This window comes from Cavia porcellus, unplaced genomic scaffold (genome assembly GCF_034190915.1).
Source record: "Cavia porcellus strain 051 isolate PalLab524CR breed Dunkin Hartley unplaced genomic scaffold, mCavPor4.1 scaffold_1, whole genome shotgun sequence".
Lineage (NCBI taxonomy): Eukaryota > Metazoa > Chordata > Mammalia > Rodentia > Caviidae > Cavia > Cavia porcellus.
The window spans coordinates 220,925,673-220,952,226 of NW_026947484.1; the positions used below are offsets into that span (position 1 = coordinate 220,925,673).

Below are 26,554 nucleotides of genomic sequence, written 5' to 3' on the forward strand. Positions count from 1 at the left end.
TGTTCAGTTGGTCAAATTTATATTTTAGGTAATTGTTTCTTATCACTAAAGACAATCCATAGTGCCAATGAATTTCCAGAAAAAATTATGCTGTAAGTAACCAAACATGGATTTCATATGATTTACAAAAAGCTATCATAGGGGCTGGGGATTTAGCTCAGCGGCATAAGCGCCTGCCTTGCAAGCAGGCAGTTGAGAGCTCGATCCCGGGTACCGATAAAAAAAAAAAAGCTATCATAACTGACAAGTGCTGTGTTACCTGAATATTAATTCTAGAGGTCATAATCAATGGTCTTTTTCTGTCTTTGTCCCATGCCAAGACCAAAATAGCAGCTATATACTAATTGTACAGTTTAATGGGGGACTATTAAAAATATAAGTACAATTTGATTACACCCATATATAAAATATGATTTAAAAAAAAAGTTGTGCATGGTAGCACATGGCTATAATCCCAGCACTCCAGAGACTGAGTTGGGAGAACAGCTACAAGTTCAAGGCCAGCCTGGGTTACATAATAAACTCAAGGGCAGGCCTGAATATATAGTGAGACACTGCTTCAAAAATAAAAAGAATAAAGTAAGAGAAAAATAAAGAGGCAATAATGATTCTTTTAATATGATGCAATTACACTTTTCTTGTCATCTATTTTCTAATAATTTTTTATTTATTAAACTATTTTTATAGTAAGGAACTAAAGTTGCACAACTATAAAACTTGGATTAGGCATTAAATATTTTTTTATTTATGTATGTATTAGAAAAGAAATTCACAACATGGCATTTAATTCTGATTTTAATATCCATAAAATTAACCCTACAAAGATTTCTCAAAGAGGGCTGAAAGCCTTTAAAGTACATCTCCATTTCATATTGTACAATAGACTCCTAAATATGAAAAAATCATAAAATTAAGGGGATATATTGCACACCATCAACATTTTTAGTATTGTTTGAAAATCTATGATATTGAATAAATGAATCTGACTTCATTTTGTAGTCTTTATCTAAATGAATTCTTAAAAGATGTTTTTTTCTATTTTCTTTACATGTCCCTTTTTATCTCTAGATAAGAATTAAAAGCAATTGAAAACATAACATAATTCTATGATTCATTGATCACATATTCAAAGACACCCACAGAGAAATTTTATAGAAGTTTCCACACAACATTTATCTGGAATCAGATTATTTTAAATGATACTCTGACTTTTGAATTTGATACAGAAGCAATAACCAGGAATCACATCAGAATATTACAAATGAAGATATTCCAATACAAACACTTGTAGGATTTTGTTTAGATTGTCAATAGTCGACTCATCCAAATTTTCTTCATCATCATCCATGGTGTGCCAGACTTCAGGGAAAGGAGATGGTATCAAATGCAGAACTGGAACACCTAAAAAAAAGAACCAACTTGTAATTTGTGTATATTTCCATTGAGTAAACTAGAAATTGATAATCTTCAAATGGTAAGGTATAAAGCTATATAATGATTCAGCATCTCCTGTGTGCTTCTCTGTACCTTATCTGGTTCTCTAAGAGCATCCACTCATTAGAAAAATGATAACTAATTCAGCAAATAATTACAAAGCACCTACTACCTACCAGATACAATTCTAGGAATTGAAATTTCATTAGTGCAAAGGCCACGCTCTGCCCATACAGAGCTTACATTCCAATGGAGAAAGAAGCAAGTAAACACATTCATAACGTAATTTGGGGAAGCGATACAGCTAATTGAGAATAATAAAACAAGGTACAGGAGTAAAGGATGCAGGACAGGCAGCAGGGCTGACAGAGGTATTTAAAGTCAGGGAAGGCCTCCTTGAGAAGCCAATGTTTAAATTTAGATACGCCCAAGGGAAAACAAACCAGGCAAAGATCTAGTGATGAGCACAGCAGGTAGCAGAATTAGCCACGGGAAAGGTCCTGAGGCAGAGGTGCGTTTGTCCTCCTTGGGGACTAGCAAGGCAGCCAGGATGGCTGGACCAGAGCAAAGGTTAGAAAGAGAGGTAGGAGGCGGTACCGAGAGACAACAGAGGCAGAAAATGGAGGACACGACAGGCTGTGGTAAAGGTTGTTTATCTTATTCTGCAAGATCGCAAACCATTAGGACTTTAAAATAGTAACAATTTGATTTATATTTTTAAAAGATAACTCTCACTCTCTACAAAGAATAAAAAGAACAAAATGTGGAGACCAGTAGGGAAGCTACAGCAAGAGCCCTTGAGTTGATTTAGACTTCCGCCATCTCGTTCAAGGATATTGCTTCCTTATTGATCAAACATCACAGTTACACAAAGCACAAGAAAACAGTCTAACTCCATAAAGGATAGCAGAATATCAGTGCAGTATGGGCTTTAATAGATACATTAAGACCAGAAAAAAATAAAGGCCTCCTCAAAGATTTGGAAGAATTTTCATGAGAAAATAGAAACCATGAGATGGTTTTAATTTATCAATTAATTCAATTTAATGGTTCCTCACATTTGAGGAGTGTTATAAATCAAGGGGAGTAGGAACAGAACAGTACAGTGTTATACTTAGATACCTCCTACAACCTAAAAATGAATGTGTGTGAGATTTGGATGTGGACTGGGGAAAAAATCCCAAGTGAGGACAGCTCCCAGGAGTCTAATATGAAGAACAGGATAAACGGAAACTGTTCCCTGAGAAGGGCAAGAAAGGGAAAGGAACAATTACTTTCAGACTGGTCATTCCTTCCCACTAATAAGCAATGGCAGGTTCTGTCATTTCACTTGGTAACCACAAGAGTAACAGGTGCTAAAGTTTTACATTGTTTAATCTGAATCACACCTGGCATCAATAAAGATCAGGTGAGTGAACCTTTAATCTTTTTCTCTCTCATTTAATTTGGTTCAATCACCTGTTTTCTATCTTACAGGCTCATGATTAGAAGACACAAAGTCAAAGCTTAATTATATCATAACATATGTACTTCTTTTTTAATGATTGGTTGTCATTCAAATTAATTTTATTGACTATCTTTAGATGATTTAAAATACTTTTAGATTGGTTCAAATTATATTAATTTAGTGTAGTCAATCTTTAAGGAAGGATGGTTTAGTAATTCAAAATGTACCAATTATTATTCATGTTTAATTTGCTTCTCAAATGTTTGCAACAATTAGAGGCCTGGAAATTTCACAGCTAAAGCAAGTTGTCTGGTGACATCAGGAAGCTAAATAAGATTTCAGAATAAGGCATAGATGAAAATACTGATCTTGATCTACTTTTAAGTATATACATGACATACAGCAGCCTTTACATTTCAAGATGAACATAAAATACAATAGATAAAAAATGCACATGAACATGTATAGGTACATACACACATGTTACCTTTTCTTAAAAATGGAATATGGTCATCCTGAATAATGCCTCCAGAACCAAAATCCTGGAAATATTTCCTCTCCAAAGAGTGATCCTTGAGAAAACCCAATTCATGGAGTTCATGTTCTGCAGATAAAAATTAGACAGTGGATGAACATCTATTTTTTATCTGATGAAGACTCAGTATGCATCCTTATTTAAGAGAAATCTTAGCACATGTAGGCATCACTTTTTAAATATTATGCAGTATGTCCACGCTCATGACAATAAACACCTGAACTGAAGTTGGCATATCCATGTTGGAGCAGGAAAAGAGAAGATTCACACATGGCTCTTGCTTTATGCTGACAACTCCACAGAGGTAGAAATTCAACAGAAAAATGGAGAGAGAGAAAGTGAGAAATGGGCCTTGGAGAGGAATTCAGCTGTAGATGCTTGTAGGTCCAGATCCTGCATGAAGAAGGCTTAAACAGGAGATATGGGAAATACTCAATTAGCATAGGATGAAGGTTATTATGAGAAAAAGGGTACCTACTGTGACCTACATCAGTGCTTCCCAAAGTAAGGTTCTTAACCTGCAGCCTAAGCCACCACTCGGGATGCAAATTATCTGGCATCAACTCAGATCTACAGAGTCAAAAATCTGGAAAACCAGGGATCTCAGCCCTGCAGGAGATTCAGGTGCACACTGAAGTTTGAGAATCACAATCCTGCATCTATCATTCTTGTCATTTTGCAATATACATAACCCATACGTTACATGTAACCTCAGTGTTCCATGTTACAAGACGACAAAAGATGACAAGATTAGGATAGCTGTTTTGTTCTGTTGCTGTGCTAGGGATTGAATCCAGAGTTGCATGCATACAAAGCAAGCACCCTACCACTAAGCTATACCCCCAATGTGAAATTATTTTTTAATTACTAAATTTAAAAGTGAAAACTAGACTATCTAGTAAATAAGCATATGTAATAGAGTTTTAGGAATAGTGGAAAGCTGTAACCACCCTCAAAACAATATTCTTCTGTTTATTGATATTTGTAATTTTTATCATAGGATACAATTTTGCTTTGTTCATTTTAAATATCATTTGAAGTGTAAATATTCTGAGGGAGGGGAGTACAATGGGTTAAAATTGCAGTAAACTACAAGTTATTGATATATGTTCATTCCAGTACAAAAAAAATAAGAAAAGTGCACCCTTAAAGGAAGCAAAAGTCAATTTCTAAAGATTGCTATCAAAGTTAGGAAAACATGCTGCAAAAAAAAGCTCAAGATGTTTATGTTAATAATGCCATAATAGTAATTATTTTAAAGTAGAAATTAAAATTTGCAAAGATGAACATCTTAAGTTCAGGTTGAAGTTTCTGTCATATAAATTTATATCTGCATATTGGCAAATTCTTAATTCATGGCAAAGGTGTGAGCTAAAACAGCACAGTGTTTCCCACGGCTCAAAATATGACTCTCTTGCCCCACAAAGTGTATGTATCCTGGAAATTTCTAGTCAGAAGTTCCTGCCTCATAATCCAGATTCTACAATATTCATCTCACTTCCTTCTTTCCCTGATACCTCAGGGGTTTGTTTTATCTTCCACAGATACCTGTTTCTTGGCCTGGCCCAGTCTAGTCTAGCCTAGCCCACTCTATTTAACTCTAAATCTTCTTCCAAGTGGCTCTGTACAGATCTTTCTCTTGCCTCCTGGTTAATACACTGAGAAATTTAGAAGTGTAACTAAGCAACTCATCAGGGAGCCAGGGTCCCTACTTTATAAACATCCTCATCCTGTGCAAGAGGAGGCCAGGGAGATGTTGTGAGTGCTACACCTGCCCTGGAGAGTGGTAGCCTGCTTGCAGTAGAAGGGAGGGAAAAAGGCTTGATCCTCCACCCTTTTTTCCCTCTTGCTGCTTTTGCTGTCTTCTAAAATCTTGAAGTGTTGCCCCTGTGCCATGTCACGCTGCCTTGGAGCCAACTGATTATGGACTGAAACCTCCACAAACTGTGAGCTAAATAAACCCTTCCTTCCTTAATTTTGAGCACCAGGTATTTTATTTCAGCAGTGAAAGAAACCAAGACACCTCTTGATCTCTTACTTCTTTGAAAAATTTCTAGAGGTGGATTGTATTTCAAAGAAAATTGGGGCTGGGGATTTAGCTCAGTGGCATAAGCACCTGCCTGGCAAGTGCAAGGTCATGAGTTCCATTCCTGGTACCAGAAAAACAAAAAAAAAAAAAAAGAATATCTGGATAAGATAGAAAAAAGATAATCTAAGATGGAAAAGAAGATCTTTCTTATCTTAAAGATATTCTTTAAGAAAACTTAAAGAATATCTTTTGGTAGTTCTTGAAAAAGAAGTTAATACTCATACAAGTAGATTAATTTTGCATGTCTATATCTGGCAATCTAAGCAACTCTTTTGAAGATAACAATATGCAGTATTACAACCATTGTTAAATTCCTATCATCTTGTTTTGAAAGCCTATATTGTAATTGTTTTGAGTTTTTTTGTTGTTCTTGTAGTTGTGTGTATGTCTCTTGTTTTTTGTTTTTCTTTCCTGTGTTGTTTTTCTTTTCAAAATAAAATAATAATAATAAAAAGAATATCTTTTGGTGTTAGTAGTACACAACATTCATCATTAGTTAACATGCTTTGCTGGGTGAAGTCTTCCCTAGAAATCCATTCTCTATGTACCAGACAGTACCTTGGTAAAAATATTTGCACACTATTCCTAAGGATGTGCAAAGGTAAAATGTAATATTTTGTTTCCATTTCAAAATACAGTTTTATACAGAAAATAAATTGAGTCCACTAAAAGAGATAAATAAGACTAATAAGCTAATCAATAGGCCAATAAAAAAGGTAATAATGTATATAATATATTTAAATCACACATGCAAAAAAAAACCTTTTTGTTTGAATTTTAAAATGTACTATTTTTCAGCAGGAATAAGCCACATTTCATTCTGCAGAGACAGAGGTACTTACCAATTGCCTGAAGTCTATTAAACCATCTGGCAGTGTTTGGAAAAAAATTTGGAAATGTTGGATTTGGAGCTCCAAGTAAATCCAACAAGACCAGTAAATCCTAAAGCAGAAAAATATGGTTTAATCACAGTCACCGAAACATGTTTCATACTCATCAATAGTGCAGAATAATCAGTCAAAATTAATTGCATCTTAGTAATTGAGAATAATTTGGGGAGTTGTATAAAACATAAAAAGCTGACAATATTTTATGTTAATTATTTTAGGGAATTTTTGAAATCTTGTTTCGGCAATGTGAACAAAAGACAAGGTGATGATTTTTTGTGTATGCACTTCCTAAAAGACAGCACTAAGGATAAATTAGAAAGGGACAATTTGGATGCAAATTTATAGATTAAAGAATATTTTATTTTCAGATAGGAATCCAAGCCTGTCTGACTTTCTATTCATTGTAATCAGCCACTTTATCCCTAATATGTAATGATACAACTGTCTATAAAAGTAATTATTGTTCAAACCACTTACAAGAAAAATCCCTTGCAAATGGAATATATAATATTGTGTTCCTGTATCTCCATTTCATTGTGTATCAAATGAAGAGCCCAAACTAGCTAATCTCTAAGTCCTTTCTGGTTATAAACCCCTATAATTAAATCAGAATACCTTAATTTACCTGAGCCATAAAACATCAGCAAGCTTGAGAACTCCCTGCATAAACTCTCTAAATTAAAACCTCCTAATTAGAGCCAGTGATTTAGCTCAGTGGTACAAGCATCTGCTTGGCAAGTGCCAGATTGTGAGTTCGATCCCAGGTACAAACAAAAACCCTCCTGATTTATAGAAGTAAAATAATGTGTGGGTAAATGTCTATAAAAGATACCAACACACATTAGATAAATATTCTCAGGGTCTGTGATTTTAAAAAGATAGTATACATAAATTCATGAATGATAATTAAAGACATGCATTGTAAAAATAAAACAAGATTGTTTAAAATAGAAACATATGAATAATGTTGGATAAGCTATTAAAAGATTTTTATTTTTTTCCTTCTGGAGAAAAATGATCTTCACCACCACTGTGAATTCTTATATTTGAACAGATAAATAACTAACTTTGTTCCTACTACCGATCAATCAGTTGTCTCCTTCTCTGAACCTTTATACAAACCTGGGTACAGTGAATAGATGAGGTGCTGATCATACTTCCCTGACACATTTTGAGCTGCCAATGGACATACGGAGTAAACTACCAACATAAAATGTGCCAGATAAAAACAAAGGATATCCAATGTGACCAGCTGGACTTATACAGGGAAGGTCACTAATATGAAAAGGTCACAGATGAGAAGTAGGGTGTTAACTGTAAATGTTTGCTTTACAGATGGGGTGAGGGTCGGGGATGGATGAACACTGGGGAAGAATAAAGCATTAAGGGAAGCAGGAAGTTCCAGGGTGAGGTTAGTGAGGATTGGAGACAGAGTAAAAATCAAAAACGGGATAAGAAACAGAGTAAGGAGAGGGTTCACAGGCGGGCTGAGGGATTAGGGATGGGTTGTTGGTCCAGGAATAGGGATGAAAATGAGGCTCTGTGTTGCACACATTACTCAATAGCAGTGTCTTAGGGTAGTGTCAAAATGAACCCACACCCATGTCAAATATTCTATAACAAACCAGCAGATCAAAATATCATATACGGGGCTGGAGATTTAGCTCAGCGGCATAAGCACCTGCCTTGGAAGCAGGCGGTCGTGAGTTCAATCCCTGGTACCCATAAAAATGAAAAAGACAAAAAAAAAATCATATGCACACTGGAGCCACTATAGGACTTTGACAGTGAGAAAATGCCTGGCTCCTACCCTGTTCTTTCTGCATTTCCCAGGACCCCAGACTCCTCTGTCTTTAAAGGCTTCGAGGAAGGGATTTGCTCTCTCTGCCTCCATCAGGTACTTAGGGAATGTGCTTCCAACAAAACAAACTATTAGTTCCTTAATCCAATTCTTTTAACATCATTTCAATTAAGCTTAGCCAAACATAGCTTTTAACCCAGAATTGTTCTTTGTAGCTCTGGGATTCCTCAAAAACCTAAAGCCTGCCAAAGAATGTTCTACTGTAAACACTCTGCTCCGAAGATTTTCAGGCACTTCTGGGTCTTCACTTGGCTTTGGCAGCCTCTCCTATGAAGGCAGCACCAGGGAAACTTCCCGCACTAACCATGCCGTGAAGTTGATTGGTGCCTCTTGCTCCAGGTGGGTGCGGAGTTGATGCCATTTTCAAGGCTAAGTGTCGAGACCCGTACAGAGAATCTTGAGGAGACCAGTGAAACAATGCCTCTTCCCCATCAAAGAAAATTAGCTTGAGTGACAAATCTGGCCTGCGATCTGATATATTCTGGTAAGAAAAAATAATAATAATAATAATAAACAAGAGCAAAACGCTGTAATGATTTAAAAACAAGTACTTTCCTACAAACTGGGCAAAAAGATGTACCATAAAGAAAAAAAAAGATACCAAAGCAAGCAAGTGAAACTATGCCAAAATTTATTTCACACCACATCCTCTGAAAATTGTCACACCTCCCATAATCTTCACCCATATAAATCTCACCTGTCTCCACTTCCTCTGAAAATAGAAATCTTTATCTGTTTCTACTTCCCAGAAAAACTGAAAACAATGGAACTGCTATGATGAACACTGTAACATGCCTCCCATTTAGGAGGATGGATTGGTCCAGAAACACCTCAGTTGCCCTTCCTGGGAGTGTCCTACATCCTGTGTTTGACCTATACAGGTGCTGGGAATCTCTAAAGGCCACTGCATCTCCAGAGGTTTCCGGAAGTTGGTCGAGACTGTCGTTGAACCTGCACTACATCTCCACTTCGCTCTGCCTAATCCCATCTGTTTCTCCTCCCTGCCTCTAGCTCTGATCCAAAGACACTCCCTACTAAATGATCTGAATGCTAACCTCCCCAGCAAAATCTGCTTCCTGGGAAGCCCAAGCTGAACTATCTGCACATCTTTCTTACCTCTCACCATATTTAAATCTGAAAGTCTTTGTTTGAGAATAAGAACAAAATCTGTCCTAAGAATGCTACAGGGATGCTAAGAAGAGTAACTGTAGCCTTTCCTTTGAATAAGCTTACACTTAAGTTGGATTAGTAAAGATAAAACAAATACATGAGCATGGAAAAATGTGTCAAGGGCCACAAATGATACAAGTTCACTGGAGATTGGACAGAATGAGAGTTGAATTCCTTGGGGGAATCAAGGAAGGCTTATGGAAAGGATAGTATTTGAGCAGAACTGAGAAGGAACAGAATTATAATTAATTTCACACTTTCCACTGTCTGGCGATAGCTCTCATGTTTCATATGACTCCTTAGGATACCACCACCTTCCCAATCCATGATAGCTGAAGAGCCTAAAATAAATCCCTAACACAAAGCTACTCAAAATATATCTATAAAAATACATTTAATGGGGCTGGGGATTTAGCTCAGCAGCATAAGCGCTTGCCTTGCAAGTGTGTGGTTGTGAGTTCGATCCCTGGTACCAATAAAAAAGAAAAGATAAAAAAAAAAAGAATAGATTTAATACTCTCCAAATCTGCATTCAAAATTAGTCCTATTAAAAATGTGGGGCCTCAGACACAGGTCAGCAGCATAAGCGCCTGCCTGTCAAGCACAGGATCCTAAGTTCAATTCCTGGTACTAAAAGAAGAAAAAAAACATTGGTCTACCTCATTCTTTATCTCTAGGATAAAAGGTAAGAGAATGGATATACTGACTCAAAAATTTTAATGAGGCTTCCCCACCCAACAAGTCATTTAGCCCTTTCTATTTCTGATCACCAAAAGCAGGAGTAAGCCATATGGGAATAAAACAATTCACCCACCCAAGAAACTCACCCACTGCACAAAACCATGCCTTTTAAATTATACTTCATTTCACTGCCTGTCCTTGTACTAGAAATGCAAAAATCACTGCATCCATCGTATCAGCTTTCAAAGTCCCTCTCCCAATTGCTGGGGAAAGATGCATGTGAAAAGCAGGGGAGGGATGGGACAAGGCACACTGAGAGATTCAGAAAACAAAAACAAAATGAAAAAAAAAGTGAAAAGTATCCTGAGAGCACATAAACAATTCTTGCTTTCTTCAAGTTCAGCATATCCAGCAAAAACAGAACAAAATATGCCTATTACTTTCATTATGAGATAAACTTTTTCTGCTTTACCCTTTTTATCAAAAGCTGGACCCTTCAATAAAACTCTAAGAGGGAAAAAAGGCCTTGATTGCCTGTGAGCAAAGTTTTTGTTTTTGCTATGTCGTGTTTATTTGATTATGAGTGATATCAGAACAAAACGTCTTCATCTAGTTTAGCACTTTTTTCCGATATACCCCCAAGAACACAGAGACTGAAATAACATCTGAGAGTCCCCAAAGTATTTTGAACTGAGAGCATAACAAAAGCTCTGCTATGCTACATAAAATTGAGCCAAGATTCACAGATAATAACAATAATGCGTTTCTGCTTCGTGCTTTTCATCTTGATGCGTCTGAATTACCCACTCTCTCTTTAGAACCCCTTTCCTGCAGCTCCCCCCCTCCAACGCAAGAGCCACATCTCAGATCAGAAGTCTGTGATGTCTCATGGCTGCGGAAACAAGAAAGAAATAAACATAGCTCATTCTAAAACGTAGCTCTCAAACTTAAACCTATACCAACTTCCTCCTTTTTCATTATTCGCCAAGAAATGTTGCATTTAATTTAATCCATATCCAACACGGAGAAATTAGATCCCAATTAATAAGTGCACTGGCATGTATTAGGTATACAGCTCATGGTGACATTTTAAATGATGCAACCTTCCAATTAATATTTCTTCAACTTCGTAACTTTTGTAACAGATTACAAAAATGCCTCAAAAGGTTTCCATTTCCAAGCGGCATTCTCATTCCCCCAAGGATTTCGGAATTCATTCCGAGTTGCTGCTAATGTATTTTATTCTAGGAGTCAATGAAAGGAAAGCAGATACCTTCAAGGAGAGGAGTTGCTGGTCTAAAGCACGAGCAAGTTCCAACATCATGGCACACGGCACAGCTGAGTCAGTGGCTCCCACAAACATCCTGTTGTTCCAGTGAGGAAAATATTTGGAGTCATAGTGGCAGGCGAGGACCAAGTGTCGTTTGGCAGTGGGGTTAAGGGTACTGATGATATTTGAAAAAGATCGGTACCCATAGGGTGTCCTGCTCAAGAAAGTGTCTACTTCCAAGACCCAGTCAGCCTGAAGTCTCTGAATTCGCTGCATGATGTGCTGATCAAAACATAAACCAAAATTTCATATATACACAGTTTTTATTTAGCTATGTATTTAAAATTGTACACAAGATCTTTCAAGTTAAAGTTATAGTACATGCTTACTATACTTATTAATAAGGATAATATTGTTATAATTTCTATTATACTTAATAGCAACTTGCCTATTTAAAGGAAAAGCAATCTTCTAATTCCTCCCTACTAATTAATCCCAGCTAATTGTTAAATATCAACCAATATTATTAGATGGATATAGACCCATCACATTTCTTTCTTTTTACAAGTCTATACTAACATATAAACACACATATCTACAAAAGAGGATGTGTTTTTTATAAGAAAAGAATCCTAATTTACATGCTATTCTGCCCCTTGATATTCTTACTGAACAATGCATCACAGACATATCGAAAGTCAGATGACAGAAATCCAGGTCTACTTTTAATATTTTTAGGAGGCCAAGAAAACATGTTTGAGAAACCAGAATCCCACACATGTCTACTCTAAGATGTTCAAAGGTAATAATAGCAAAATATAGATCTTTTTGTCCCAAAGGTACAGCAAGTATCCCCAGGTCCAGCAAATGCTACATAAGTAATGAACACCAACAAGATATTGACACCACCTGCCAAGGGCTATGGAGAAAGACTCCACAACAAAAGAATGGATATAAAAAGCTTTCTATATGTCTGTAAGGCAGGCCCAGATCCACTGACAATGTTGGTAGAAATATAAAACAATCTCTTTGCACTCTTTTCTAACCACTTAGGTTTCATGGGAAACACAAGGACTAATGGGAAGGAACAGTAGGTAGAAAAAGAACGTCAAGGACTGGAAGCATCTTCCTTAAAAACCTGAAATTTGAGTCAAGTAAGGAGGTGCATGTGTGTAATGCCAGCACTCAGGAAGCTGAGGCAGGAGGTTTGCTAATTAGAGGCCAGGCTGGGGTACACAGCATGACTCTGTCTCAAAAAAAAGGAAAGAAAAGGAGAAAGAAGATGGAGAAAGAGAAGAAATTATGAGCTCATTGCTCTTTTCAATCCTTACTTTCTCTTGGCCACATTTTTCTCACTATATCTCTCCCCAAAAACTATCTTTGTAAATTGCCTTCATTGAAAACTCAAAAAACAAACTAACCTTCACAATAAGTAGCAATTGGTCCCACAATTAGCATCCAGTAGGGATGGACCTTGAGATGATAAACAATAACTTACAAACAACTGGAAACAAGTGGGAAATATTTTTTTCCCTAGGAAATACAGAATTTTCTATCCTGGACAAGACTGTCGTGGTTTACTGTTTGCTAATGTGACATGACACGTAGGCAAGGACCTTGGAAAAACTGTAGCAGGAAGTTTGCAGGGAGAGAGGACCTTGCGGGTAGGGTAGCACTGATTTACAGTCAGCCTTGATGATGCCAAGTAAACTGATGACCTCCCCGCCACTTGTTCATTCTTTGTTTTAGTTTATGTTTATTAGTACATGTTTTATTGCATAACAATTATGTACATTGTAGAGAGCTGCAATACACATATAACACATTTTAATCACTCTTGCTTTCCCTTACTAACCGCTCTCTCTTCATCCCTCCACCCCGGTTCCTCTTCCTATCTGCCATTCTTTGCTTTTGGTTCAAGACAAACTTTGGCCTAAAAAGCATTGTGTGTGCTTGTACCTCATCTTCTCTATTATAACCTTACATGTTGTCTTTTCATGTCCTCAAAATACATGTTTGCAACCTTTTACAAAATCAACATTCATATCTCACCTAACATGTAGTTCTCCATAATTCTTTGCACAGTGCTTGGCTCATAGCAGGCTTTCAGTAAATATGGATTGATGCAATAATATATGTAAAATTATGTGACACGGAACTTTAGTTGCTTGAACAGAGAGAAATCACTGTGCATCTAAGACAAGCTTTCCCAAAGACTATGACAATGCAACTTCACACTGATTTCCTTAATTGTGGGCTCTCAAAGTCCCTACACATTGTAAAATAAATAAATAAATTTTAAAAAAGAAAAGGGATAATCTTTTTTAAAAAGCATATACTCCAGAACATCTGGTACCCAGATGATAAACAGTTCCATAAAATGCGGTGTCCAACACCAATAGTAGCCTGAAAATAAGCTGGTATTTTAGAAAATGCATCTGTTAGCACTGCCCAGAGGCATCACACACACATTCGTTCCCCAACCACTAAGCGGGTCTTGACCATTATTTCTGATGTCCACATGGACATTAAACTCCACAAAAAAATCAGCAAATGCTGCCAAAAGCGTTCTCCCTGGAGTAACCTTTCTGTATTCAGTATAAGTACTGTATTTTTATTTATCTTAGCAACCAAGATAAATAATCATTACAAACAATTAAACTGGCTTCAAAGTCGAGTTAGGTCGCCAATACTTGTTTTGCTTTTGGCTTTCAGATTTAGTCTTGCAAGTTCCCACTGCAAGTCTCTAGAGGAAACTCCCCAAACCACTGCTTTTACTGCTAGGATATGGCTGAGGTCTAACACAACTGTGTTCCCCTAACTTGAAGAGACAAAAGCTGGGCCCTTTAGGCCTGATAAGGAGGGAGATAGGACACTATTACATGCTATTCTACTTCCCAGGGGGGAGTCTGAGGGGGGAGTGCTCCAGGTTAGCATTAGTGGGTGATCCTGGATATAACAATTAAAATCCTAATTTTCAGATTTAGAGAAGCAGTGACATCAACGGACCACAGTTATATGGAGAGGAAGTAGATCCTTGGTATTTGCACAAAGCCTGCAAATACACTGTTGTCAGGATGTTGACCCCTGTCACACGGACTTCTGCGACATCTAGGATGATACCACAAGGAGAAGGGGCTTTAAGCTGAGGGCACCCCACACGGGGTTCTCCACTCTGGAGGACCCCTGGCCTGGAAGTATACCCTGGAACATACACATCTTTCACTCAACAAATCCCCTTTTGGCTCCTCAGATGCATTTGTAGACAAAGGATGTTGTTTGTCCCGTCAAAAAAGACTTTGTAAAGCTAATTTAAATTTATTTTTTAATCTTATCATAGAAATCACTGAAATGCTCCCTAAATGTAATGCTTTCGTATTATTTATAAGTTATGACCTCAGATAAAAATATTTTAATAATCTAATAGTAATGTAGATTGCAAGCTATGATTCCTCCAAATATTCCTTTTCTGAAAGAGAATTCATAAGAATGTACAGCTTTACTGCAAAAGTTAATTCCTTTAACAATTTTATATCAGATTCACAGTATTTTTAGAATTGAAAGTCTTATCTAAGTATAATCCTGTCACCTTATGAATTATAGAACATCTGATCTAGTTCTTCGAAAGGCCTTCGGAGAATAGTTGCTATCATTCTTTCTTAAATTCAGTTCTGAGTAAAAGGCTCAGAACTATTAGTAAAAGAAAGGCCATTAGGGTACCTTCCTATAACTCTGTCATTACTTCATTGTCAAAAGAGGAAATCTTTTGTCTTCCACAACGTAGGAGACCGGTCTCTAAAATTTAGCCATGAGTTTCTTAAAAATGTACAGAACTGCCAGGCACGGTGATGCATACCTGTAATGCCAGCACTTGGGAACTTGAGACGAAAGGATCATGAGTTTGAGGGCAGCCTGGACTATAAAGTGAGTTCAAGGCCAGCCTGTACCTGTCTTAACCCTCCGCCTCGTTCCCATCACAAACTAAAATGCTGTCAATTAATTTCTCCTTTGTCTCCAGCCCCACAGGAACAGTAGAAAATGTTATCGTGGATCCAGCAATGCTTTTACATAAATGTGTAATCTTTTACATAAATATGCTATGCTTGTTAGCACAACAGTATCTATGTGTACTATGGACACTACATGTTCTGTGAAGCCAGAGCTTCAACACTGTTTCTTGTGTTTACGGGCTTTGCAAGCTCACAGTCAAGGAAATCAGGCTAAAGTTGCCTATGTTTCTGCTTATAGATGGCAGAAGAGCAAACGGTATGGGAAAATGAAAATGTCTCAGTCTCATGGGCCAAGCGTCATAGATTTTCTAAAGAATGAGGAATTGAGAATTTTGGATAGGGCCAGTAAATGCTACGGTCCTCATTTAACAGATTTTTGAGGCGATAAGGCCCCAAGAATCTGGAAGAAACACACCTCACCGGAAGCACAGAAACCAACGTGGGCACAAAAAGACCAGAGCTACGTAAGAGCACTGCCTCCCCTGGACAAGGAATGGCACAGATTTGGATCCATATATGGCCTTATCACTAGTCCTCACTTAGCTGTCAGCAAATAAATTCAGGAACCTAAACCTCGGGTGTTTTTTTTTAATTCATGACATTTGAATAATAATAGCACACACCTAATGTTGTTATGAACACTGGCTGAGATGTAAAAGTGATCCATAAAAATCAGCCATCATCATTAGCGTCCCCAGTACATCTGAAGGTTAAAAAGAGCTACAGGCTTTTTAGGCACAGAAATCATAAGTTAGGCAGGAAGGAAAAGCCCAAAAGCTGTCTAGACAGGTGGGCCTTGCAGGTCTCTCTGGGCACAGAGATGGGTGCCAAGTACTTCTGCCTGAAAAGCTGGGCGGATGGTGTGGTCACAGAGGAGGATTTAAGGAACCAGCCAATTCCTGCCCAAGCTATCCCTTGAAATGGGATGGTCTGAAAAAGCAGATATTCAGAGGTAGGATTTCAGGTTGCTGAGAAACATCTAACACTAAGGACCCAAAGAGAAATTCAAAGTCAAGTCCAGTTATGAGTCATTCATATTACCCTCCACTAGCAATGTCTTTCAAATGGCAGTGGTAAAATCAGTAGGTCTTGAAATCAGTTTAGGAGGTCTTTGTTGGCATTTTGAAAAACCAGCAAAATAAAATTAACAATATTGAAGTAAATTACAGGTAATAAGAATGAGGCTCTTTCATAATTTTTTTCAGTTAAACATATTTGTATGCTTACATATATTTATTGTAGATCAGAGGCAGAAATTTGAGAAATCTGTTCTGCAGAAAATACTTTACCCCTTGCTCCTCAGGGCACAAAACAACTTCTCTCTGGGAATGATGAAGGCTGACAGTACAGTGACCCACTCCTAGCCCAGAACTACCAGCAAGAGCTGTCGGAAGCTGTAGATGTCAGGCTTTTAGGAACCAAGAAACTAGGTTAGGAGACAGAGTGGAATGTTATTAAAATGGTCAAGAGATGAGGATTTAGTACCATGTCCAATGCTGTACCTTAGACAGAGATTTCACACACAAACCTGTCCAGATTAACAGGTATCACTTGATTTATTTTCAGTCACTGGACTTTCTTCATTGTTCATGATGGTGAGTAACAAGATGACTGATCAAATATTAGACAACTCAGAACTTCAGCCATAGCATTATTCCTTGTGGAAAAGCAAAGTATTTATTCCACACGCTCTAGACTGGCTGCTGGGTTCTCACCTGACGGGCAGCATAGCTTCCAGGGGATCCTGGATATCGCTCTATCAGTAACGGTCGTAGGTCATTTTGCCACATTTCCAGAATACGGGTGCTTTCTACAACTTGCCGAAGAGAAGAGGAATTCAGAATGGCGGGTTGGTGATGATTCTGAGGATTAAAGAAAATTGTTTAATTGTCTATAATTTTATATGTTTAAGACTTATCCCGGCCCATTGGTATTGATAGCTTTAAACCTCAAAGGATCATTTTTATGTCCTATGAGATATATTAAACTATTCAACTATATAATTGGCCTGTTCCACATAGGAAATTAAACAAATAATTTGACAGCTTATTTTAAAAACAAAATTAACAGAATGCTTTCAATCCAGAATTAGTATTTCACAGTAATGACTTTTCTGAACACTCATTTTGTATAAGTAGGGTTTAATAATATTAATTATGGTCCCTAGTTTTAAGAAAACCCAATATTTCAAAAACTACAGCTAAGAAAACAATATATTTTGTTAGCATCACAGCTTTTAAAAGGCACAGTAGTATTTAAAACAAGCATTATCATGTAGTCCAAGAAACTGGCTTCAAAGCTCTGGCTGCCAGTTACAAGTTGAGTTAGCCTCATTAAGTCTCTTCATATCTCATTTCCCTAGAAAAACTAAGAAAGGAATTTGCTTTAAATCTATGCTATTCAATATGGTGGCCACTGGCTACACACAACTATTCAAGGTGTGAAATGTAGTTAGTAAAGCTGAAATATACTTCAAGTGTATTATACACACTGAATTTTGAAGATTATGAAAAAGTATTGATTTTTATAATGATTATATGTTGAAACAAGTCTTTGATATACAGGGTTAAATATATTATTGAAAGTTATTTCATCTTTTTGTTTTTTTAAATGTAGCTGCTAAAAAATTTAGAACATATCCATATTTCCTTTTCTATTTATATCAGACAGCACTGAATCACATGATTGTTATCTTGCCTTTCAACCTCAGCTTGATGATTGTTTAACCTGTTAAACAGTCAGTTTAAAAATCTTCAGGTAAATATTATTCTAATATTTTATTCATGCTCACACTCTCCAGTAAACTTATATATTAATGTGAAGCTTAAAAAGCTAAGTCAACTTAACATTAAAATCTGTATCTTCAGCTGGATGTCATGATGCCCACCAGCAAGCCCAGCATTTTGGAAATTCAGACAGGAGGATTTCAAGTTCAAGGCCAGCCATGGACTACATGGTGAGACTTTGTCATATTGCATCTTCAATATGACTTTTTACAAATTTCTGTTTTCTTATTATGTGAATAATAATGAAATATTCATTCATTACATATGATTGGTCCGATGACTTCTCCCCTAAGGGGAATAATAATAATGAGTATGGAGTTCTTTGGAATATAAAGTGAGGGTGCTATATCTATCTTATGGGTCCTTCTGAGATCAGTGTTGGCTAGACATGTTTAAAGACTCATGAAAATTAGTTTAACACTATATTGACTCCTTGAGGCTGGTGAGAACTGTGAAATTAGAGGATGCTTATTGTCTAATTATTTATATTCTGCTGCACCTTGAGATGGCCCAGTGTTAACCTTCAGAATTGATGATGTTAGGTGCACTGACTGTTGGGATCAGACAGACCCTCTCTTCTCAACATGTAACTCAGCACCTCCACTCTCTAGCTGTAATTCTAGCCAGGTTGCTCATTCTCGTTATGACTCATGCATAAAATGGAGATGGTAACACCTACATCCTAGACTGATCAGAATTAAGTGAGCTGATACATGTGAACTGCCAAAATAAATATTCAATGTCGTAGTTCTATTATTCTTTCAATCAAACGCTAGGAGGTTCTAAGGAAGTACAGAATGATACAGCTAGAAAACCCACCTAAAATGAGCCCTACCTCCTTGATATGTATCAGTGGAAACTGAGGCTCATAGAAACAGGTGGTTCCCCAAAGCTGTGGAAGAGTTGTATAAGTCCATAAAAAGGTCCCAATCCCATGCTCTGCCTCATTCATTCGCTTCCAACTTACTGCTGAATACTGATGCTGAGCCTGAGTATTTTAAAGTTTCTGCTTCTCCACTGGTAACACATTTTAAAGTTTATTTCCTTATTGATTTGTCACTATACCCTTTAGATTCCTTATACCTCCGAGGTCTAAACCCTCATTTAGGTGTCCAACAGCACTTGAAGAAAAAATCTGAATAAAAGACAAAGTATCAGAAATGTGAGATGGACAAAGAAGAAAATGGACTTCAGAGCTCAGTGGACTTTCATGTTATTACTTAACCACCGGCAGGAGTCCGTTTTCTGTCTTACTGGCTCATCGCTCCACAGTGCCACTGCCCTGCTCACCAAGCCTTCGACACCCTGGCATCTGTTCATGCCCCAAAGCACTCGAAGCCCTAGTCCCCTGGAATCAGCAGTGCCCTCAGCCTCACAAGTCATTTTCTCTCCTGTCCACCTGACCAACTCCAGCCTGCTTCTGACTGCAGGATAGAGGTCACTTGCGTGTTTACTTGTTTCATGGCAGGATTTCATGTGAGCTGCCAGGTGCGTGACAGCTAGAGCTCTCTCTTACTTACCCCTCTCTCCACAAACCACACAGGGCCTGATTCAAACTGATATTCAATACGTATTGGTCAAATTCATCAAAGAAATCAACAGATGGACTGTCTTTCTGAAACTTAGTTAAGACTGTCTACATAATAATAGAGTAAAATTTGCACCTTTGCACCTTTGCAGTCATAAATACCAAACCAATTAAATGCAGAAGCAAATATAAAGATAGAAAAGACCTGCAGGAGGGGCCAGGAACTGCCATCGTTTATGACTAGTGGGCTTTGTTCTTTGTGAATTTCTGACACTCAGTGCTTCTGATAGTCTGACACAGGACTGGCCCAGGACAGTCATCATGACAATTAAAAACTGTGGGTCAGGATGGCACACCAGAGGATCACTGTGAGTTCCAGGCAAGCCTGGTTACATAGTGAGTTCACAGCCAGCCTGAACTGTACAGTGAGACTCTCAAAAAACAAACCAAAAAATACAATTAAATGTAATTTAACTTTAAAAGAAAGAAAAAAAAAAAAGAAAACTGGCTCAAAGACCATTTGAGCAGTGAAGCCTTTCTATGTACTGTCCACTACTCTGTCCAGGAGCCTTCCTGCTCACTGTGGGAAAGGTCCTTCGTTTCAGGTCCACGGTAATAAGAAACTGAGTTCATGTTAAATGAGAGATGTGCAGAGGCTCACAATAGTTCTTCAGATATTAAACAAAAATCAGGAACAACATAAATATTCCTCCAACTGTAAGAGATATTGCAATGAAACTTAGTGGGCAACACCACCACAAAAATCCTTAATGGATGATAATAAGTTTAGCAAACGGCCCTATGGATGTTCATGAATACAGAGACTTCATTTCATTTATTTTATCATTGCTATTTCCGCAGTGCTGGTGATCAAACTCAGGGACCTGCCAGCTCAGTAAAGGAGAGAGAAGGCAAAACAGCTACATTCAGTTAATTACTTAAGCTCTGCTACTTATTGAAGCACTCTATGGCATTTGATTTTCCCAATATAAATCGCATGCATTCAATTATTAATGAGTCTTACTCTTAGAATCTACCATATATATATATATATATATATTTTTTTTTTTTTTTAAGATGAAAAGCTGAGTGTGGTGGCACATGCCAGTAATCCCAGCACTTGGGAGGCGGAGGTAGGAGGATCCTTTCAAGTTTGAGACTATCATGGGCTACAAAGTGAGCAAAAGACTAGCCAGAACTACGCAGTGAGACCCTAACTCAAAGACAAAAGAGTAAAAGAGACAGAGAGAGAGAGAGAGAAGAAAAGGATATATGGAAGAGAAACCTGGGAAGGAAAGCTGGGCTCAGCGAGATGACAGACAGAAACTGAGGGGCAAATTGTTACATCCAAAGGGAAATGCAAACCCCAAGTTACTCTAGGTTTGTTTCAGTTCAAAGGCCCTTGGATGATTTCTATTGGTGCAGGTGTTCTCAGAAGAATGAGGCTCTGTTAGAGTTCTGGCCTTGTCTTTTCATTCAGGCAGAAAGGACGATAAGTCTGTTCTGGGTGACAAGAATCTTTCAGCTAAAAAAATGTGAACTAGATAGCCTGAAGTATCTCCTGTTGGCTAATCACATGGTGCCAAGTTAGAGAGGGGTTTAATTAACATAATCTGTAGAACTGGCCCAGCATGCAAAGGGAGTTGAGGCTCCAAACCACTGAATTAGAGATCATTGCAGCAGTGCAGCCAATTCAAGTTGCTCTCCTACGTGAGCATTCCAGACAGCCCTCAGAGTAGCACTTCTGTCTACCTGCAAATTCAATTTAACCAGCATTTATGGAAATCCTTCTGTGTCAGATGCTGCTGACATTACAGATGCAGCTGGAAAAGACTGGAGAATTGAATAAGATAATGTCTGCCTTTTTAAAATGCAAGTAGCCCTTCTTAAAAATCAAACCAGAGTAGTCTTTAAACACAACAACTTAGGGTCAAATCTCAGCTCCCTCGTCTATCAGCTATACCTAAGAAAATGTTCCTAATGTGTGAAATGGGTGTCATAGTTCTCACTTGCCAGATGCTAAAGGCTTCAAAATGATACGTTTTGTCTTTGTCTCTCTGTCAGCACCAGGCCCACCAATGACCTCTCTTTGCTTCCAGAAAAATCATGCAAGTAACAGAGTGAATGGCTAAGGATTTGGAACTGTGGAGGAGGCAAGCCCTAAAGATTTTCAGACTATATGTGGTTCTAGAAGCCAGAGAATATGAAACACTGAAGACAGCAGTTAACCTCTGTCAGAGTCCATCCTGAAAAAGGGTTCCTCTCCTGCATGTGGTTTCTCCAGAAACTGCCCCTCCACCACCATACCACTTGAACATTTGTATTTCAGCTTTGTTACAGTGAAGGAAAATTCTACCAACTAAAATCACTGGGGGCCAGCTTTATCACAGTGAATGCTTGCAAAACACCTTAAATATTCAGGACTAAAGAAATAGTTGAATTATAGAATGATGATTTTGCAATAATCAAATGGCACTGCCAATATGTTTTATTGGCTTACGGTAAGATTCATAGTACACTATTAAGCTCCTTGGCAAGATCTAAAATCATATTTGAAGTACAATCTGCAGGAGGAAATATTCATGTATATCTATTTTAATATAATTAAAATGTATTGAGCCTTTATCTTAAGCCAGCCCCTGTGTTTTACAGGGATTAACTCACTCATTCTTCACAAAAACCCTGAGATTATAAGAGAGTGAATACATGTGTGTGTGTGAGTCACAGAGACACAGAGACACAGAGAGAAAGAGACTAGCAACAGAAATACGAGAAAAACTAATTATAGTGTGTCTCAAGCACAGACTTATGGGTGAAATTTGATTTCTTTTTCAGGGTAATTTTCTAAAATGAGCACATGTGGACTTTATAAGAGACTCTAAAAGAAGCCGCTTAGTTTACTGGAGCTAATATTCTTTTAAAAATTAAGAACACCTTTCAAAAGCCAAGAGTCCTTCACACCTAAGTAAGAGCTAAGTAACGAGAATCCTTTCAATAGTACATTATTTAGGATAATGTACTGGAAGAATGACCCTGTACCAAAGGAATGTGGTTGAGGTTTGGGATGGGGGCAAGATTCAAAAGAAGTAGTTTTGAGTATATGGATCAATCCCCAGAATAATGGTGACCATTAAGCTGTATGAGGGAAATCAAGGAAAGGGGAATATAGGGGAGGGGTTAGGGAAGCAAAGGAACCAAAAACAAAGTTCCTGTTGTGGGTACCACTTAGTGTGCGCCCTGACCCAGGAAGGGAAGGCGAGCCCTCCCTGTGCCCCTCCAAACTGCACTCTGGCTCCACACTCTTGCACTATTTGGGCACTGTTTTTGTCCATCAGCTAGGACTTACCTTCCTTAAAAAAGAGAGTGAAGAGGAAAAATCAAGGCTTAAGCCAAATCCTGGCTCTTCAACTCAGTGGTATGATAGTGGTCATGTTTCCTCATCTATAAACTGGAGACAACTACACCCTCCTCACAGGAAGGTGTAGGATCACTAGGAAGTTCAAGTGATCTTGTAAATATAAACATAGTTAGGATTGGTCTGCTTTTACATGTTAGACACCAATGAAAGAGACACTCCTTTATTTCAAAACAAAATAAACAAATTTCAAAATTGGTACCTTCTTTACCACACCTTTCCTATTGGCAGAAGATGCTGCTGTTGCCCAAAGCTTGATAAAGGCCTGCCAAACATTTATGGGGAGAGAGAGCTAGAAATATGGAATGCCCTGGCTGATTACCATTCACTGATCCCCTTTGTCTCATTTGTTTACGCCATTTGAAAGTATCCAGTTTCCAATGGAAGAGTGTTTGGAAGCTTCTTAAACAATAGAATAGTGATTCGCGCTTTAAAGTATACGTTTTAAAAATTAAATTCTCATTAGTTTAAAATATTTTAACAATGGTAGCATCTTCTCCCAGCTTCAAATACCCTCGGCCTACGCATATCAACCAATGATTCTCTTAGGGTGCCTCCTTTGGACAGTTTCCATCTCGTTACTCCATCCACTTAGATGTGTCTTAAAGACACCCTTGGTGTAGGCACCACATTCTAATTTGTAGTATCTCTTTCCCAGTGTCTGAGCACGAAGCTATTCCCACAGGGTGAAGAGCACGTACTTCAGTGTTATTCTTCATGGGCACTCTTCTACTGGACTCCATGCAAAGTTTCTCTTATGGCGAGGTGACTGGAGTGGACTGCACACCCCACCAGGCTCCAAGGGGGATGGTTTCCCCGTAAGTGGGAGCCTGTTGTGGGCTCCAGTGTAAAGCTGATTAAGCCTTATTCCCAGAACTGGACTGAACTATTCGTGTGTGTGTATTCCTGTGATGGACAAAAGGTGAATAGTCACCAGTATATCCTGTGTAGGGCTGAGTAATCAGAAGCACGCTGAAGTCATTTAAATGCAATATGTATATGTAACTGCTCCCCACAATAAATATATCCATCACCTATTTAAAACATGCATTAATAAAGAAATCATTTTTAAATTATGAAGAAAAAGCTGGAGATATAGCGGTATAAGAGTCTGCCTGGCAAGTGCAAAGTCCTGAGTTCCATCCCTGATACAAAAAAAGAAAATAAAATAGAATAGAATTAAAAACTGCTGAAGAACTTTGTCAAAGCATCTGTAGTTTTTCCCAAAACATACTATTGTACTCCAATTTCATTAACATTTGCACAGTCGTTGGCAACTTCATGATTTCAAAACTCTTACACAAGAAAAATGTGAATCTGTTTACTCATTTGCAAAGAGGATCTTACAAGTTGTTTTCATTCTGAGTTCCTTGTATGAGATTTTTCACTACAACTAAGACGCATTTCTCTCAAAACAACGCGTAAAATCCTCTTTCATGGAGCAAAACAGAACACAGGTCTCAAAATAAAGCAGGACTTCAGTTAAGAAGCTAGGTTCCGAGTTGCTCTGCTTAAAATCTAAAATCAGTAACGCAGGTCTGTGCAGTCAGCGGGGACCCTTAACGCCCAGAGCGCAGCCTCGGACTGAGCCGGGGCTGGCTGCGGGAGCACCCCAGGCGCAGCCACCCCGCGGGCCTCGTGGATCCCGAGTGGGCAGCGGCGCCCAGATGCGCCCTCCTCGCCCGGTGGGGCCGCGCGGGCGAGACACTTCCTGCGCTATCAGCAGCCCCACTGCCCGCGGCCAGGGGAGCCCGGCGACCTCACCCAGCCTGCCCGCGTCCTCGCGGCCACCGGGAGCGCAGTCGAGGCACCCGGCGCCCGAGCCTCGCACCCCGGTCGCCGGAGGGGCGCGGGGCCCTGGGCCGGAGCTGCAGCCCTGCCGCCTCCCGCTCTGCCCAGGTGGAGCCCCCTGCCGGGGTCCCTGCGCGGGCGCCAGGGCGCAGAAGCACCTCACCTTCTCCTCCGTCCAGGAAGCGGCACCCCGACTCACGCCCCAGGCCGCCAGGAGCAGCAGGTGGAGGGTGCCCGCAGCGCCTGCCATCTCTGCCAGCTCCCGGGGCCGCAGCGGGCACGAGCCCGGGAGCGCGCGCCCGTCTCCGGCCCCTTCTCCACCCCGGGTCGGCTGCGCCCGCCTCCCTCCCCAGCTCCGCGGTCAAGCCTCGCCTGCGCGCAGGCCGAGCAGCAGCCTCCGCCCCCAGACCGAGGCGAGCCGGGGGGCCGGCTGCTCCGAGGGACGAGACAGCGCTTCCTCGTCTTGGAGAGGATGCAAGGAAGGGAGGGAGGAAGATGGAAAAGCCTTTTACGATGTGGAGAATACAAAGGAGGGGAAGGGCTCATCAGAGCCCGGGAGGAGCTAAGAACTGATTTTTGGCAGCTCTGTCAGAAGACCTGGACAGAGTCAAGTGAATAATCTGCACAGGGCCCTGTCCTATTCTTCAGTTATAATACCTTTTGATAAATGAGGAAAATAAGACCCTCCTGAGAAAGCTGGGAAGCCTCAAGGAAAAGTGTTTCCTCTGTAATAGGGATCTAGGGGAAAATATAATTACCAACCTGCTAAGTGTCAGCTATGCCAAGGTCATGTTCCCTGAAATCAAAGAGCAAATTCCAAAGAATAATGGAGGTTAGAGTAAAAAGGTTCATTGGCGAGTAGGAATAGCTCCTGAGAGACAGGAGGGGTCCAGGAAATGGGTATAGAGTAAGATCAAGAGATAGGTATCCTATCACCTGTCAGGTGCAACATGATCAACCAATGAGATTACAAGTATAGCGACTTAGGTAATATTGAGCCAATAGAGAAGCAGGTCACTTAGCAGGTACATGGAAAAAACAAAGTTTTAGGAAGGGATGGGTTCAGAGTTCTGGTCACCCACTTGAGTGACTTTCTAGATTTCACTGGCTGTGGTGATATCAATTATACTGTAATCTTCAAGTTATGGCTTATCCCTTGGGGAGGCAATGTAGCACTGGTCTTTGAAGCCTGGGCCTTAAAGGAGAGACACACCTCCAGCAATAATTCTAATACGTTTTTTTCTGACATCCCAGTCCCTTTCTGATTTTGCATTAATATCTATTTAATTTAACTGCCTATAATAACAGGGCATTTTTATCTTTTCTCTCTTTTCCCACAAGTATTTGCCTTGCCTTATAAGAGACTGACCATCATACCCCCAAACTGAGAAGTTTGGTTGATGTAATTATCTGAAATGAATGAGATCTAGAATACTACAGTGGGTCTCATGTGCACTTCCAAAATTAGAATAGCCAAATACAATTTTATTTACAGTTGGCCCATGCTTCCCTGATTTCTGCACCCTGGAATTCGGCCAAATACAAATCAAACGATGTGGGGAAAAATTGTGCCTGCACTGAAGAAGGTCAGACTGTTTTGTGTCACTATTCCCATTGTCGTCATTATATGTCGTCATTAAATATTTA

General features: G+C 39.0%; 1 protein-coding gene across 1 annotated transcript; it reads right to left on the reverse strand.

Annotated features, from left to right (window-relative positions):
* Positions 1–722: 722 nt before the first annotated feature.
* On the reverse strand, positions 723–25,299 carry Qpct (glutaminyl-peptide cyclotransferase). Its single transcript, XM_063229701.1, has 7 exons — positions 25,071–25,299; positions 17,103–17,249; positions 11,381–11,659; positions 8,561–8,737; positions 6,348–6,447; positions 3,369–3,485; positions 723–1,401 (listed from the first exon to the last, which is right to left on the reverse strand). Exons 1-7 carry the CDS (start codon positions 25,155–25,157, stop codon positions 1,256–1,258), a joined length of 1,053 nt encoding a protein of 350 aa, XP_063085771.1. The 5' UTR covers positions 25,158–25,299; the 3' UTR covers positions 723–1,255.
* Between the last annotated feature and the right edge of the window lie 1,255 nt (positions 25,300–26,554).

Bases quoted from the DNA above. Each gene is read 5' to 3' on its own strand.
- Qpct (XM_063229701.1), bottom strand. From the start codon at position 25,157: ATGGCAGGCGCTGCGGGCACCCTCCACCTGCTGCTCCTGGCGGCCTGG. The intron at 17,250-25,070 runs GTGAGGTGCTTC...TTTAATCCTCAG, and splicing joins CTTCCTGGACGGAGGAGAAG to AATCATCACCAACCCGCCAT. The intron at 1,402-3,368 runs GTAACATGTGTG...TCTTTTTTTTAG, and splicing joins TATTCCATTTTTAAGAAAAG to GTGTTCCAGTTCTGCATTTG.